Source organism: Papio anubis, chromosome 8 (assembly GCF_008728515.1).
Source record: "Papio anubis isolate 15944 chromosome 8, Panubis1.0, whole genome shotgun sequence".
Classification (NCBI taxonomy): domain Eukaryota; kingdom Metazoa; phylum Chordata; class Mammalia; order Primates; family Cercopithecidae; genus Papio; species Papio anubis.
This window is the reverse complement of record NC_044983.1, coordinates 81,666,818-81,683,619: the sequence shown is the minus strand read 5'-3', so window position 1 is coordinate 81,683,619 and position 16,802 is coordinate 81,666,818. Positions and strand designations below refer to the sequence as shown.

The following is a 16,802-nucleotide window of genomic DNA, read 5'->3' as shown; positions in this document are numbered from 1 at the left end:
TCTGGGGTTCAAGAGATTCTCATGACTCAGCCTCCCGACTAACTGGGATTACAGGCACGCTCTATTATGCCTGGCTAATTATTATTATTATCACTTTTAGACATAGCCTCACTCTGCCACCCAGATTGGACTGCAGTGGCGTGATCTCAACTCATTGCAAACTCCTTCTCCTGGGTTCAAGCGATTCTCCTGCCTCAGCCTCCTGGGTAGCTGGGATTACAGGCACGAGTCACCACATATTTTTAGTAGAGATGGGATTTCACCATGTTGGCCAGGCTTGTCTCGAACTCCTGACCCCAAGTGATCTGCCCACCTGGGTCTCCCAAAGTGCTGGGATTACAGGTGTTAGCCACCGCACTGGGGCCCCAGTTGATTTCTGAAAGTTGATTTTATTTGTTTCATCCTCAAAAAGAGTCAAAGCATTTATTTCTAAGACCCTCATCAGCCGGGCACTGCCTAGTAGAGTAAAGGCGATCCGTTTTGAAGGGTGGAACAAGAATAGATTAAGAGGGGAAGATCTACCTGGAGGTTGGAAACCTTTTCATTATCCCAAAGAATGAATATGGAGAATGGAGTTCGCCTCTGAATTTGGCATTTTGACCTTTTAAACTCTCATGCCCATGTATTACCAAAGCAACTAATAGTCTTTGAGGTAGCCCTGTTTTAAAATATTTCTCCATGACTATGAAGTTGGTTCTAGTCAAAGGACTTAAGCACAGATCAAAAGAGATACAAATAATCACCAGTATGTGTAAAATAACTTTATCTTTTCGGACTTTCCTTAACCTAGGCCAGTATTTCATAGATCTTCCTAACTGTATACATATTACAGTATTAGGACTATTGAACTGGTTTAACCAGGAGGTGTCTCCTTGAAGCACTTCTATTTTGGAATGATGCGTTTAAGAAACTTTTGACAAGACTAGATTTATTGTTTACATGTCTAGGAGGAGCAAGTGTTACTGAGGAAACAATGCCAGTCCACAGTGAATGCATTTTCACCATTCTTCACCTCAAAAGAAAATTGCACAACTACAGAGGTTTCATAAAACTCTGTGCATTCACGTGGCTTTTGGTCTGTGTTTAGACATGGTTTGTTTCTTAATCTTAACCTATTCCTGAAAAAGTCCATTGTGAAATGTCTGTCCCCACATCCCCAAGGTTTCTGCATTTAAGTAAAAATCATTGTTTGAACAGACATTGGAAATTGTTTGAACAGATGCCTAAATGCTACCTAATAATCAGAAAAGCTATTATGCTTATGTTATAAATATGAAATTCCTAAAACAATTTTTTTCAGACGATCTTATTGTTCTAGCTGAATAGTATCCCATCTGAGAACCTTTCTGTTCTTAATAGGATGAATGATTTGTGGCATGGTGCCTGGTGTACAGACACTAGGTTCAGTAAAATGTCGGGGACTTTGGAATTACCTTAAATGCCATTTGCAGTTGTTTGAAATCATTTCTATTCTTCTCCTTTTTCTTATTTTATGTGTCTTTTTTTCCTTAATACGTCCATTAATTTTTATCGCTGAGATGGAATATTCTATGCTTCTGCTTTTTTCTTGCCTTCAACACTTTGAAGGAGAAATAAGATAATTAGTTGAATAAACAAACAGTACATGGCAGAGTAAATCTCCCTTGATAATTCAGTCTAATTTTTCCTCCTTTAATGCACCCCAGACTAGAGGAAATGAACCAGTCCTTTAGGTATTCTAGGTTTCTGTGAATTTCAAGGTAGATATTAAGTATTTGAACAGAAAGGCAAATTGGATTGAGAATCATTGCGCAGATTTGTTTTAGCAATTAGGGGACACCATGGAGCAATCTGTGAATTTACCTGTTACTAGGGTTTGCCCCTCATAGACACCTGTATTTGTAGACTATGAGAAGTAGGCTCTATTTAGTTAAGGGGTATATTTCTGTGAACTGGCTTGCCTACTGTCTGGTGATGCTGTGCCCAATGTTATGCAGGCAAAGAATGGCGCTCTGGCTGCTCCCACTCTCAGTGGATGCTGTGCTTGGTGCCGATCCTTGTTTGTTGCAAGGATCAGGTGTGGGTGCTGATGCAGTACTTGCCAGCTATAAATTTGTTCATCCAAAAAATATGTTGGATCCAGTGACTGGTCTGCCAAGGCACTTCAGGTAAACCTTTTCAGTCCTAGTATTTATTATTTCACTAATATTTGAGAAATAAGTAAAAATGATAAAAATAATGTAGTGTTAATTTACTTTCATCAGTGAAGGGACAGCAGGGGTCCTTTCTAAAGTGTTGCTCTGTGTTTTCTCAGTGAGGCAGTGACACCTTTTCAAATTAAGTGTCTTCGTTGTTTCCATTTCTGGGCACTAAAATGTCTGCCTTCAGTGAAAATCTATGAATCCATTGGCCTAATTATGTTTTGACATTTCTTTCTGTAATTTGAATCAGAATTTACAGGTAGAAGAATTTGTTCATTTATTCACTAAACAATTATATATTTAGTACTGCCGTATATGCCAGACCCTATGCCGAGCATTGAGTAAACAGCAGTGATCAAAAAGATTAAGTTCCTTACTTTCACAGTGTGTATTTGGATGGGAAGACCAACATTGCAAAACAAAGAAACAGATACATTTATGATTATAAATTGTGATAAGAATTATGAGCTTAAAAAACAGGGTGCTTTGCTGGGAGTGGTAGCTCATGCTTGCAATCCCAACATTTTAAGAGGCTGAGGCAGGAGGATTGCTTGAGGACAGGAGTTTTAGACACCCCAGGCAACATAGTAAGATCCCATCTCCAAAAAGAAAAAAAAAAAATAGCTAAGTGTGGTGGTATGCACCTCTAGTCTCACTACAGGTACATACCTGATGGGGGAGGCTGAGGCAGGAGAGTCACTTGAGCCCAGGAGTTTGGGGCTGCAGTGAGCTAAGATCATGCCCCTGGACTCCAACCTGGGTGACAGAGTGAGACTCTGCCTCTAAAACCAAGCAATCAAACAGGGAGCTTTGAGAGAGAATAATATAAGGAACCTCCTTATGCTTGGAAGATCTCTTTTAGGAGGTGATATGAGATATTGTCATGTACTGGTGGTTTGCACAATTCCAAAGTTATGGGAGGTGGTCACTGGCGTTGGGCAACCTGGCAATGTGGTGACATTGAAACCTGAAGGGAAGAAAGAGCCAGCCATGTGACAATCCATTGGGAAAAGTCTCTATGTAGAGAGAACATGTATGACGGCCCCAAAATGAGTATCAAAACTAGGTGTATTGGTAACCTCAAAAAAGGCCAGTGAGAATAGGTTAGCAGACAGCAAGAAGCCAATAGAAGAAGAGAATGGAAAGGTAGGCAAAGACCTGACCATTATGGGCCTTGTAAGTCATGGTAAATTTTTTGAGTTTGCTTCAAATCTAATGAGATACAATGGAGAGTCTTAATAAGAGGGTGACATGGTCTTAGGTTTTTAAAGCTCTCTCAGTTGTAGAAGGAGTAATAGGTTGAAAGAGACAGAATAGAGACAAGTTAGAGGTTTATAGCCCTAATCTCAACAAAAGATGATAAGGATTGGATTTAGGAGATGGGTTAAAGGAATACAATTGGGAGAATTTATTGATGGGTTGCATATGATAGGTGAGAAAGATTAAGATCTCATAACATAACTTCATTATTGACATTTTAAATTTAAAATCTTAAAAAACCAAAGCTTTAATAACTAGCGTTTTAAATAATTTTAAGGTTGAACAATGACAAAATTACTTGCAAATAGAAGTCTCAAATTACACTGAGCATGACATAATCTGGTACTCAGTAAACAAGCAAATATATATTTAACAAATAACTTGGTAAAGTAAGTAGAATTTTGCCTATTCTAACAACTTATGAAAGTAAATTAACACTACATTATTTTTATCATTTTTACTTATTTCTCAAATATTAGTGAAATAATAAATACTAGGATTGAAAAGGTTTACCTGAAGTGCCTTGGCAGACCAGTCACTGGCAAACCCAGAACATTTTTGTTGCTGTTGTACAGGAGGGACTCTTTCTGCTGGGCTGGGTAGTTGGTGAGATGGGAGCCTGAGCTGCTGCTGCTCCCTTTGTCACTACCTGGGGAAAGACAGACAGACAGTTCTTCATGACATTTTTGAAGCCCTGGACACAGTTCCATGAGCTCTTCAACTTTCCAGTGATGCGATGTGATAAATTTACTTTTTGTATTTTAAACTAGTGTGATAGGATTTCTGTCATTTTTTGACAGAATATATTCTGAGCAAGCAAGGATCTTAGTCTCAAACTAGAGGCTGTAACTTAAGGAGAAGGGAAAAAATGAAGCCAACATTAAGAATCAGGACCCTTGACATCTAATTTTGACTCTTCTACTCTTAGGTTTTCTGACTTTAGTTTTCTTATTTGGAAAACTAGTATCCATTCTAGCCCTGAAATTCTATATTTCTAAGGACCTATTTTATGTCTGTATTTTAGAATCGTACTTAAATCACACATCCTTTTTTTTTTTTTTTTTTTTTTTTTCGTCTCTGTAGGAAAGATAGAGCTGTAAGGAAATAAAGATGTGTTTCTTAGAAGGCTAAATTGAATAAGAAAACCAAGGAGTATTCATCTTAATGTACTAAAGTTGTCAGCTCAAAATATGATCATAAAAGTAGATTGATTTACTGTAGAAAAATTAATGGGTCATACATGTATGTAAATTTATTTATGGAGATATTATGTTGACATTTAGCTTGAATTTTTTTTGTAAGATAAAGACCTAGCTATCGATAACATAGAGAATGCTAATCTCCTAGCAACATACAAAAGGAATTGTGCTGACCAGGTGGTTTGAGGTCCATAAAAGGTATCATAAAAATATAAAAATGGACTCTCATAGTATTGGCTTGTATCTCTTTGGAGAAACCATGGGTTATACATCTGTTCTCTGGCTTGGTTAAAACTGTTTCCTTTATTTTCCACATCACTGAGTGCATACAAAATGATAACAGAGGCTGGGTTCAGTGGCCCACACCTGTAATCCCAGCACTTTGGGAGGCCAAGGCAGGAGGATTGTTTGAGGCCAGGATCTCAAGACAAACAAAGCAAGACCCTCTCTCTACCAGCAATTACATATATATAAATTAGCCAAGCACGGTGCACCTGTAGTCCTAGCTACTGAGGAGGCTGAGGTGGGAGGATTATTTGAGCCCAGGAGTTCAAGGCTGCAGTGAGCTATGATCACACCATTACACTCAAGCCTGGGGGACAAAGTGAAACTCTGTCTCTAAAATCAACCAATCAATCAATAAATCAATCAATATTAAATAAAAATTAAAAAATAAAATGATAACAGGTGTATGCTTCCCTTTGGAAGAGAAGACTGATGTTGGGCCAAGAATACTGGAAGCCACAGACATCCTGAGACTGTGAGAATGAATGTTTGTACAGCCCTGTAATTCACACGAGGTGCATGTGTGCTTTGACATACTGGCTGAGAAACTCTGGCTTAAAAATGTAAAGGTGACATAGATGTTCCCATAAATTTTTTTTTTTTCCAAATGAATGCTCAAAAACTCCCTTCCTGGCCAGGCACGGTGGCTCACGTTTGTAATCCCAACACTTTGGGAGGTCGAGGTGGGTGGATCACGAGGTCAGGAGTTTGAGACCAGCCTGGTCAATGTAGTGAAACCCCGTCTCTACTAAAAATACAAAAATACAAAAATTAGCTGGTGGACATCTGTAATCGCGGCTACTCAGGAGGCTGAGGCAGGGGAATCGCTTGAACACGGGAGGTGGAGGTTGCAGCGAGCCAAGATTGCGTCACTACACTCCAGCCTAGGCAACAGGGTGAGACTCCATTTCAAAAAACAAACAAACAAACAAAACCTCCCTTCCTTAAATTCTGGCCTTGGATTTGCGTCAGTTGGCAGTGTCATTTAGTCCCTAAAACTTAATATAACAGGGGTGCTAGCCCTTTTATAAGCCTGTAAAGAAATACTCTTGCTCTACATAAACTTTATACAATAAGCAGACTACTTCATAATTCCTATTTAATAAAAAGGGAGCTTTTCCCTTGTGTCTGCAACAACCACATTAACAGAATGCCTGAGATGAGGGATCATTATTAAGTATTTGTTGAATCTGAGATGAGCCTTCTTAAAAATATACATAGAGCACTTTGGTAGCTGTGCAGGTGGGTCCTTTGGCTGTCCAGCAAAAGCTGCCATACTGCCTTCTCTTGGTCTGTGAGAGGTTAAATGCTTTGCTTCCACAGTGTCTATGAGTTTAAAGCTAGCATTTGTTTTCTTATTCTGAGTCTATTCTTTATAAATTTAGTGTTTACAATAGTTAAAATTGGTAAAATACATAGGGAAAACCTAAAGAACTTAGGTGGGAAAATGTTCAAGCATTAGCTTGATCTAAAAAGAATGTGCTTCTCATTCATATGCTTTTACTTCGTTTTCCTCAGGTAAAGTTATCTCTCAAAGCAGGCTACTCTCATGGCTCCAACCCAGAGTGAATTTTCAAAACAGTCCTACTCCCTGTTGAGGTTTCTTCTGCATTGACTGTTGATTTTGGCTTTATTTATTTATTTATTTATTTATTTTACAGAGGCGTTCCATTTCTCCTTGCTGCTGCCTTCCCATATTTTAAAATTACTCCTGTCTTGAGTCAATTTATGTTTTCCATGTGGCTTTGGAGGGGTGAGCAGTGTGCCCAGCTGTTTTTGATTTATACACACTCATTCTCTCCACAGTCTTGCCTGAAAATGGCCTCATCAATGCAGGAGAGCAGAGGCTACTTCCTGAACATAAAGATACATGCTTCCCCCTGGGAAATATACTGATTTAAATTTCCACCTGCTCTTCCGGGATTTATAGTATTTACTGAGGAGGTTATGCATCTGTCCTGCTCACTATTTACTCTTCCACTTGGCTTACTTTTATTTGACTTTAAGCAATAAAAGTTGACTAAAAAGATAGAAATGATTCATTTCTAGGTGACACGAGGAAATGTGAGAGTGCAATTTCCTTCCATTTCACCAAAGGTAAAGGCTTAAAAGTAGTTTTTTTTTTTTTTTTCCATTTGATCATTCAGTCCTGGAGTGTGCTTCAAGAAACATCAGCTGGTCAACATTTACTTTTATTTTACTTTATTTTTTATTTTCCTACAACATGGTCACTGCACAATTAAAAAAAAAAAAAACTCACAAATTTTCACCTACTGTTCGCAAAAACCAGTAGCATTGGGTAATGCATTTAATGAATAAGAACATTAATAGTTTTAAGAAGTAGAATATGGATGCTTTGGAGTATAATTTCAATTCGTTATGTAAGCAAACTACTTGTGACCTTGGTCTCTTCACCTTCTCCGTGATTGACATGATTGACTTGGTTAGGCAGGTAGGGAGCCCTTCTCCAGCTAAGAGGTTGCTTCCATCCTGAAGCTACTTGCTCAGCACAACAGGATGTCCTTCTAAGAGATGGGAAAAGTATGTGTGTACGTATACTTTATTTTTCAAATTAAAATTATTTTCCATTTATTGCTTTCTAACCTGTCATTTCTTCCATTCCCCAACTTATGCAATGGAGGTGTCTATCCTGGACTCTATAGAGGTCTATATCTAGGTTGCTCATGAATGGATTTTAGAGCATCCATAGCCCTTTCATGCATTATGCAAAAATTTTGGGAGGATGTGCAAATGTCTATTATTCTGAAGAAACATATCCATGGATTGAAGTCATTGTTAAGGACTTATTAAATTCTATAAATAAAATAATCTTGATGTTTCATGGAGTTATATCCAGTATAAGACACAGTTAAACTATGAAGTGTTAATTCCCTATGACATAATTTATGTTTGTTTATTTATTTGCATATCTGGATCCTATAGAACTTCCTTATGATCCACCTACTGAAAAGCATTGGGGCTCTGAAGGATTTATTCAGCATATACAACTGTCATTATACAACCATGGTGAATCCTTGTGTACAAATACATGATCTAGACACTGGGATCTGGGATTTTGGTCACCCACCCATCCAAGCTGATCTTAATAAATATATTACTGAATTTTAAAAAATCGAATAATGAAGATATTAAATCTGAATTCTGTTTGTTTTTTATTTTCAAAATAATCTTTTAATTTTTAAAAATTCCTGATGTTGTAGAAATAACCGGAAATATATTGGCATCCACTCTTACATTTATATGAAAAACAAAATTTAAAACTCAAGTTGAAATAAACCCAAAATGTGAAACAGTGAGCATCTTACACAATGAAATGTACATCTCAGCATTAACAACTAAGTAGCTAAATAGATGCTTAATTTTTTAAAACCTACAAAAGTAGGATCAGAAAATGTATAAATTATTTAAAATCTAGAATTGCTATTCGCTTAAAAGATAAAGGTAATAATGACATTCACCACTGAAGAGCTTGACTCAGTGTCAGCGAATCTGGTGCTGCCATCTGACCATCGATAAGAGATCCGTCCCACTAGCAAGTATCACCAGTGTCAGGGATACCAAGAGTCTCCTATTGCCGTAGAGCTACTGATGTAGGTTTATATTTTGTCAGTAAGCCTAGCTTTTGAATGGCGTTTGTGGATCTAGTTAGAATGGTAATTCTCAGGGAACAATTCCTTTCTAATATATTGATACTCGCAATGGTCTCTATGTGCATCTTCTTTACTTATTCTGCTTTCATTCCAAAGATAACTCTAACCTGGCCTTGCTTACATAAGAAGCCAGATGTCATCCATGTTGAGTAGGGCTGTGATGAGTTGGATTTCAATTACTGACCAAATATTCAGTAAGTGGTGGAAGTTGAAAACTGCAGCACAGCTGACTGAGGAGAAAGGGGGAGTCAGTGGAAAAGTCAGATGGAATAATGAAGATGCTGGAGAGAGGGATTACTTAGGTAAAGTAGTTTGGGCATTATTCGAGTTTCCACGTCCTGTGTTTGTGCATGTATAAAACTTATACATCTTATGACTATGCAGTCATCCAAGATGACATCAAAACTCTTGGGCTCAGCTATTGTGAGACATAAGGGATGAAATCACTGAGAATAATGCCATCTGATAATGCCACATATATTCTTCAGCAATTCTTACTCAGTATATATAGTGTATATAAGTACTAGTGATTCCATTTGCTGAAGTGAAGAGAAAATGACTCAAAGTGAATAAAATGAATCATATAACAGGGAGAATTTTGTCTGCTTCTAACTAAGACAAAACAGAATGAAACTGTAATTGCATCTTTCCTGTGTCTTGTCTGTGAGATCTAAGAGATCTAAGTGGTAGACTTAAAAATTACTATTAATGAAGCGACTCAGATCTGATTATCACCAAGACTTTCTTCACTCTACAATTTGTTTTGTTATTTGAGTTGGAGTCTTGCTCTGTCGCCAGGCTGGAGTGCAGTGGTGCGATCTCGGCTCACTGCAACCTCCACCTCCTGGGTTCAAGCGGTTCTCCTGCCTCAACGCCCGAGCAGCTGGGATTACAGGCGTGTGCCACCACGCCTGGCTAATTTTTGTATTTTTAGTAGAAATGGGATTTCGCCATGTTGGCTAGGCTGATCTCAAATTCCTGACCTCAAGTGATCTGCCCACCTCAGCCTCCCAAAGTTCTGGGAGTACAGGAGTGAGCCAGGCCTATAAATATTTCTTTTAGCCTCCCAATGCCCTGTTACACTGTTGCCATGCTGTGGAGGGGATGGGGGGCCCTCCAGGGTGCTTAATGGAATTCTGTCATTGTTCAGTAATACTTAGCTTCTGGGCCAAACTCAAATTCACTATCCCCACCAGCCCTCAGTCAGTGTTCCTTTTTCCTAAAGCATCTGAACAACCAAAATGACTGCATTTCTTCTGAAGTGTTCTCCAAATGTCCTGAGAATTGCAGCTGCTACATTTGTATCCCATAGAGCAACACAATTCTGCAACTGCAAAATCTCATTAGAGGACTAGCAAATTCTGCCCTCAGATAGGCTGATAGAGGACCTGTGAACCTCTGAGAGCAATGGATGGGAGCAGAAGGCTGGAGACCCTCAGAATACAGACAGGACTGGCTGCAGACCACCAAGAATTCTGCCTAGAGTTTAATTGGAATATAATGTTCTGACTCTAACTGCAGCAGATAGAGGAGGAATTTGAGGGGCTGATGAAATGTTCAGGAGGAGAGTAGAGAAGGGATGGTGAAGTGCCTCAGCTTCAGTCACTTAGAACAAGATTTCTTTTTTTTTTTTTTTTTTTTTTTTTTTTAGACGGAGTCTTGCTGTGTGGCCCGGGCTGGACTGTAGTGGTCCAATCTTGACTTACTGCAACCTCCGCCTCTCAGGCTCAAGCAATCCTCCCACCTCAGCCTCCCAAGTAGCTGGGACTACAGACATGTGTCACCACATCTGGCTAATTTTTGTGTTTTTAGCAGAGACGGGGTTTTACCATGTTGGCCAGGATGGTCTCAAATGCCTGACCTCAAGTAATTCACTTGCCTTGGCCTCCCGAAATCCTGGGATTACAGGTGTGAGCCACTGCACCCTGCTCAAGAAATTAGGTTTTGCTTCACTGTTTTCCGTGTTCCATATATAGTACCTGAACTTTTGGGCCTCATTTTATAAGATGTTTTTCAAAGGTTCATGTTTTCCATTGCAGCCCAGTTTCCTGAGGCATGATGAAGCAGTCAGATCCCTGCTCAGCCACTGAAAAGCTGTGAAACTTCAAGGTAAATTCTTCAAATCGCAACATATATATCCTTATCCATGCCAGAGGCACACTTTCTACTTGCCCCAAGGGATTAGGGAAGTTCCTTTCTTCTATATTCACATAACAGTTGGACTCTTGGGTAGCTGAGGAAGGGGTTAGAAGGATTGGAATCTTCTGTTTATATCCAGGAAAACAGAATTTAACTTCAGCCTACAGCCTTGTGGCACATTAAGGGCCCTACCCATACCACAGAGAGGTGGGGTGGGAAGGGGATAGTCTGAGAATCACCTTGGAGTCTTTCTTCAAGCTACCCCTTTCCCATCAGTGTCTTTTCTCCCAACCTTTAAGGGAGCCCTAAGCCTTAAATCCATCATCAAAAACCACAAGTTAAAATGAACAACAGAGGTGTCTCTGGGTCCAAGTCCCCCACCGTGAAGGACAGCATCCTGAGCAAGGCAGGGAAGATGCTTTCCAGACCAGGGGCCTTACTTGGTCAGTGGCTGCTTTGCTTCCAGCTGATGGGTCTGCACTGGAGTCCTCCAGGGGGCACCTCAGATACCATCAGGACCCCAGTGTGGGTTGGGCCTCCTGCATAGATGTGAGGCGGGGCACTTGGCTTTCTTCCTGGTTCTATGAGCCACTACTTTACTGTATGCTTAAAAGTTCCATTGGCTGGGTGTGGTGGCTGTATTCCTAGCACTTTGGGAAGTTGAGGTGGGAGGAATGCCTGAGCCCAGGAGTTTGAGATCAGCCTGGGCAACATGTAGAGACACTATCTCTACCTTTACAAAGAAAAAGAATTAGCCAGTTTGGGTGGCACACACCTCTAGTTCCAGCTACTTGGGAGGCTGAGAGGCAGGAGGATCACTTGAACTTGCGAGGTTGAGGCTCCAGTGAGCTGTGATCCCACCCCTGCATTCCAGCCTGGGTGATGGAGCAAGACCCTGTTTCAACAACAACAAAAAGGTTCCTATCACTAAAATTACTAAAATATTTAACTAAAAAAGCTGGATTTTTGCAGAAAATTTGATTTACTCCTTGTTCTATGCATCTAATTCTAGATATCAATATTTGTATACTCTCTGTAAATATTCCGATTTGAAGAATTTTCAAATATGTATGGGTTTATTTTTTAAAACATAGCAAATGTAGATTTTACATTTAGGAATACCTTTTATATTTAAAGGAAGGACTTGAGCAGTGCTGTGTTGCCTTTGTTTTCCCGGTAGCTCTATGCACCATTGCTACTGAGATTTTAATAGAGAATCCATACCCTGCAAACTGAACTAGCGATTTTTGAATGAGTAAACTACAATTAAGGAGGTAATTTTCTTCTCATGTAAAGAAGGAAGAAACCATAAGAAAGAGAGATATACCTTTTATTTAGAGAAAGGTGTGAAAAGCAAATTTATTAACAAATTGAACACTGCTTACATCTAAAAGATAGGATTTGGAGTTGTGTTGCTTTCTCAAGCTGATTGGATCAAAGTATATTAGAAAAACAAAATAAGGGGCCAGGTGTGCTGGCTGAACAAGGGGCCTGTAATCCCAGCACTTTGGGAGGCCGAGGAGGGTGGATCATGACATCAGGAGTTCAAGATCAGCCTGGCCAAGATGGTGAAACCCCAGCTCTACTAAAAATACAAAAAATTAGCCGGGTGTGGTGGTGAGTGCCTGTAATCCCAGCTACTTGGGAGGCTTAGGCAGACAGTTGCTTGAATCCAGGAGGCAGAGGTTGCAGTGAGCCGAGATCATGCCACCGCACTCCAACCTGGGCGACAGAGCGAAACTCTGTCTCAAAAAAAAAAAAAGCAAAACAAATAAAAAACACATTTTCCAACAAATGTGAACCATGTTGGCTACATACAGCTTTGGATTTCTGTGAATCTAGGCAAGGAACAGACAGTTAAAATGTCAATGAAGCCCAACACAGTGGCTCACGCATGTAATCCCAACACTTTGGGAGGCCAAGGGGGATCGTGGATCCCTTGAGCCCAGGAATTCGACACTAGCCTGGGTAATATGTAGAAACCCTGTCTCTACAAAAAATACAAAAATTAGCCTTGTGTGGTGGTGTGCACTTGTAGTCCCAGCTACTTGGGAGGCTGAGAAGTGGGAGGATCACTTGAGCCTGGGAAGTGGAGGCTGCAGTGAGCTGTGATCACACCACTGCACTGTAGCCTAGGTGACAGACTGAGACCTTGTCTAGAAAAAAATTTAAAAGAGAAAAAGCAAAGGAGACATTCAGTATTTGGACCTGTAGCGAAGCATGGAAAAGCATGAATAAAATACTTTTATTAGGTCCAATTTTTAACATGATCAAACAAGAATAAGAAAAATACCATAGGGTTAATTAAAATTAACCTGTAAGACCCAGTGAAGAATGAGACAGACATGTGGAAACAATATCTAATGCCACTGAGAATAAGGAAATGCTTTGTTTCAGGGCTGGCTTACTGTGTTTCTATGGATTTGCAGCTCAAGAAGATATAGTGTGGCTTACTTTTGTGTAGTCTAGATAATATAACATAATTTCTTTTATTTTCTTCAATAACTTCCTTTCAACATTTATAATTTTCTGCATTTGAGAACTTCACTTGGGTTATAAAATTGGAATGTAACTGTTGATTTTAGTTCGATGCCTCTGTGAAATACATTCTGCTATCCACACAATATTTCTCATTTCCTGTTCCTTCAGCTTTACATATGCATAAAACACACCGTAGTGGAACTGTCTGTTGAATGCCAGCACATTCATTTGTACCTGAGGAAAGAAAAAAAGTAACACAGATCATCAACTTATTTGGAACATTATGAAATAATATTAAGCTGCTGACTGGCTTGTACATGTGCAGTGCTTATTTGTGTTTAAATAAGCAATCTCTAAATTGGGCCTAATAGAGGAGTATGGTGACAACTCAGAAAGTTCTAAATGGAGAGTGTCACTCTGCAGATAAATGTAGACAATGGAAGTTATTAAAGTAGAATCACAAGAAAAGCTCCAAATTGAAATAGGATAACTTTTACACTGTTGGTGGGAGTGTAAATTAGTTTAACCATTGTGGAACATAGTGTGGCAATTCTTCAAGGATCTAGAACCAACACCACCATTTGACCCAGCAATCCCGTTACTGGGTATATACCCAAAGGATTATAAGTCATTCTATTATAAAGATACATGTGCACATGTTTATTGCGGTACTGTTCCTAATAGCAAAGACTTGGAACCAACCCAAATGCCCATCAATGATAGACAGGATAAAGAAAATGTGGCACATATACACAGTGGAATACTATGCAGCCATAAAAAATGATGAGTTCATGTCTTTTGCAGGGACATGAACGAAGCTGGAAACCATCATTCTCAGCACACTAACACAGGAACAGAAAACCAAACACCACACGTTCTCACTCATAAGTGGGAGTTGAACAATGAGAACATATGAGCACAGGGAGGGGAACATCACACACTGGGGCCTGTTGGTGGCAGGGGCGGGGGGAGCATAGGGGAGGGATAGCATTAGGAGAAATACCTAATGTAGATGATGGGTCGAGGGGTGCAGCAAACCACCATGGCACATGTATACCTATGTAACAAACCTGCACGTTGTGCACATGTATCCCAGAACTTAAAGTATAATAATTTTTTTTTTAAAAAAGAAACATTATCTCGTATGATTAACCAAAATTTTACACTAAAATTTGTAGCATTTGTAATAATGTTCTTCAGCAAATTCCATGAGGAATGGAATGTACTTCCATTAATTCCTGCAGTTTTTAAGTAAACTCTTTTAGAAGGGGAAAGAAAGAAAAAAGAAAAGCTCCAAACTTTAGCAGCACTGCTAGCATGAAGATTCCTAGGTGTGTGTGTAACTTTGTAGTAATAATACAGTAATACTGCCTATCAGGCTATGAATGTGCCTAATCAATTGACATGATCAATTGTAAAAAGAAAATCCAAAGTAAGAAAATATATAAAATCCACAGTAAAAGAAAAATAAGCTAATAGCATTTTCACTTATCATACCTCATGCTCGTAAAACACGTCCTCCAATGTCTTTCCCCCACTGCCACCTACAGCTTCAAATAAAGGTTTGTATACCTTAAAAACAAAAACGTTAACTTTAAATACATTTTCATTTCTTATAAATGTATGTAAGTATATTTTTCCTAGCATTATAGAAATCGCGCACATATTTAAGAAAAAAAAGTATACCAGGAGGACTGAAGGTTTTTTTTATAGGATTTTGGCCTCCCAAAGAAACAACAAAAAATCCAAATAACAAGAGTGAGGATGAAATTCTAGCCTACTGGCTTGTTTAGGGCTACAAGGCAATTCAACTCTCAGTATACAGTGTTTGAACTCATTTTCTCACTCAGGGTCTTGGGGCTAGCTAGGTACATTATAGAAGCTCAGTGAATGCTCATAATTTGATTGGTATGGGCTCATAGGTTCTTTGAGATGAAAATTGATAAAATTCACATGCGATTTCCAGTGTGGAAGGGGTGGAATGTGGGAGAAATTCAAATTTTCATATTGTGCTAAAGAGTCTCACGCAATTACTTATGAGATGTCACAAAGTTTATGCATTTGCTGACTTTCATCTTTCCTGGAGTGCTTCAGAACCCCACAGGAAAAGATGAGTGTCATTCTAGCCCTGGAAAAGTTACCTGGAGGTTATGTAACTCTGTGCAAGTCAGAGGGAATGGAAGCTGAGCCGACGCGTACAACCTTAAGCTGAGGAGCTTTAGGTGCTCCAAGAGCAACTGGATGCTGGAGTGGGGGAAGGACACAGGCAGCTGTCTTTCCTCTCCTGATGTCTGGCCACTCAGCAAGGTGAGTGGAAAAACTAATACATCCATATCCTTCCTTGCAGTCCACCTAGACGTTCTGTGCCTAACCTTGTTTCCTTAGTGGGTACCTGAAAGGGCTGCTGGATCAGACTATTTTACATAACGTTGATATGAGCTCACATTTCCAGAACACTCTACCAGCCTCCTGGGGGAACTTGCTTTATCAAACACTTCAAAAGGAGTTCTCAGATGACCATTCCCCAGAGATTTAAACAAGTACTTGCTTGGCAGGAACCTTAAAAATTAGCAGCTTGGGCTAGAAACTTGACATGTCCCTTGCTGAAGCTTGCTTCAGCACTGCTTGCTACCTTACAAATGTTATTACTTCTTTTGAATGTAAGTGGACATTTGATGTGTGAGCTTCTAAAGCACGTGGAAATGAATTAACACAAGGGACTTCGGGAAGCCAGGGTCATCACATACTCCGTAATGATCTGCTACGTTCTTCATCTGGTCAAAGTCTTCTGCTTGAGCCAACAGCCGCAACCCCTCAGGATAGAGCTTGCCGAAGGTTGGATAGAGGGTCTCCCGGTCTTCTTTGCTCAATTCAGTACCAAAGGAGTTAAGAGTGATGATAAAAGCACGTCTGTCGGCCTCAAACTGAATTTGCAAGACAAAAACCAGTAAAATCTAATAAACTGCTAAATGCTATAAACAGACTCTTAACTACACAAATTCATTTCTGAAATGATTTGCTTTCCTTTCTGGATCTATGTCTAATTATACTCCAGACATGTGTTATTAGTGTTCCCCTAGTCTTTTCTTGTAATGGAGTAACTCTGCTTGCCAGAGAAGGATCACACAGCAGCAATGATGACCTATGACTCCTGAAACCCCAGTAAGCTTTATTTCCCAGGCACCCTGCAATGAATTCCTCACGTGTCTCTGTCACATTAGGCCACCAGCGTCGCAAGTGTCTCTTCTATAAAAAGGAGAATAATACCTATTTCTTAGGGTTCATTCAGGGACAGAACCAGGTAATATAAGTGGAAGTGCTTAGAATGATATTTGGAACAAAAAGTGCATGCCATACATGTTAATATCCCTTCCTAGTTGTCAATGTCAGCATATTTTACATAATGAAATTTTGTGCTACCTACCATTTGTTTATACTTTCATGCCTTTGGTTTTCTTTGTTAGTGTCCTAGGTGAGGTATCAATAAATCTAAGACTAGCTAAGAACTATGTGGGGTGGGACAAGTCATGTTTCTCTCAAGAAGTTTTCTTCTTTGTAAGATGCTGGAGTGTGGCTAACGATCTTCA

At 39.5% G+C, this 16,802-nt stretch overlaps 1 protein-coding gene and 2 long non-coding RNA genes across 5 annotated transcripts in view; 1 reads left to right on the top strand and 2 right to left on the bottom strand.

Annotated features, from left to right (window-relative positions):
* Nucleotides 1-280: 280 nt before the first annotated feature.
* Nucleotides 281-11,448, bottom strand: LOC116276375. The gene is made up of 3 exons (XR_004185870.1): nt 11,175-11,448; nt 3,954-4,089; nt 281-1,579 (listed from the first exon to the last, which is right to left on the bottom strand). It is a non-coding gene; the product is annotated as an uncharacterized LOC116276375 (long non-coding RNA).
* Nucleotides 10,616-15,989, top strand: LOC116276374. Of its 2 annotated transcripts, none has more exons than XR_004185868.1 (3): nt 10,616-10,704; nt 15,310-15,522; nt 15,881-15,988. It is a non-coding gene; the product is annotated as an uncharacterized LOC116276374 (long non-coding RNA). The 2 variants fall into 2 exon arrangements; XR_004185869.1 differs by having other exon boundaries at nt 10,635-10,704; nt 15,302-15,522; nt 15,881-15,989.
* The window catches only part of ATP6V0D2 (ATPase H+ transporting V0 subunit d2), a 40,028-nt gene continuing 36,074 nt past the window's right edge, over nt 12,849-16,802 (bottom strand). Inside the window, exons 5-7 of one of the 2 annotated variants that reach the window (XM_031669654.1) lie at nt 15,963-16,139; nt 14,713-14,787; nt 12,964-13,449 (exon numbers count right to left, since the gene is read on the bottom strand). In XM_031669654.1, the coding sequence (XP_031525514.1) occupies nt 13,288-13,449; nt 14,713-14,787; nt 15,963-16,139 (414 nt within the window). In that variant the 3' untranslated portion in view covers nt 12,964-13,287. Of the gene's footprint in view, nt 13,450-14,712; nt 14,788-15,962; nt 16,140-16,802 lie in introns of both variants that reach the window. The other variant, XM_031669655.1, reaches the window with a different exon arrangement.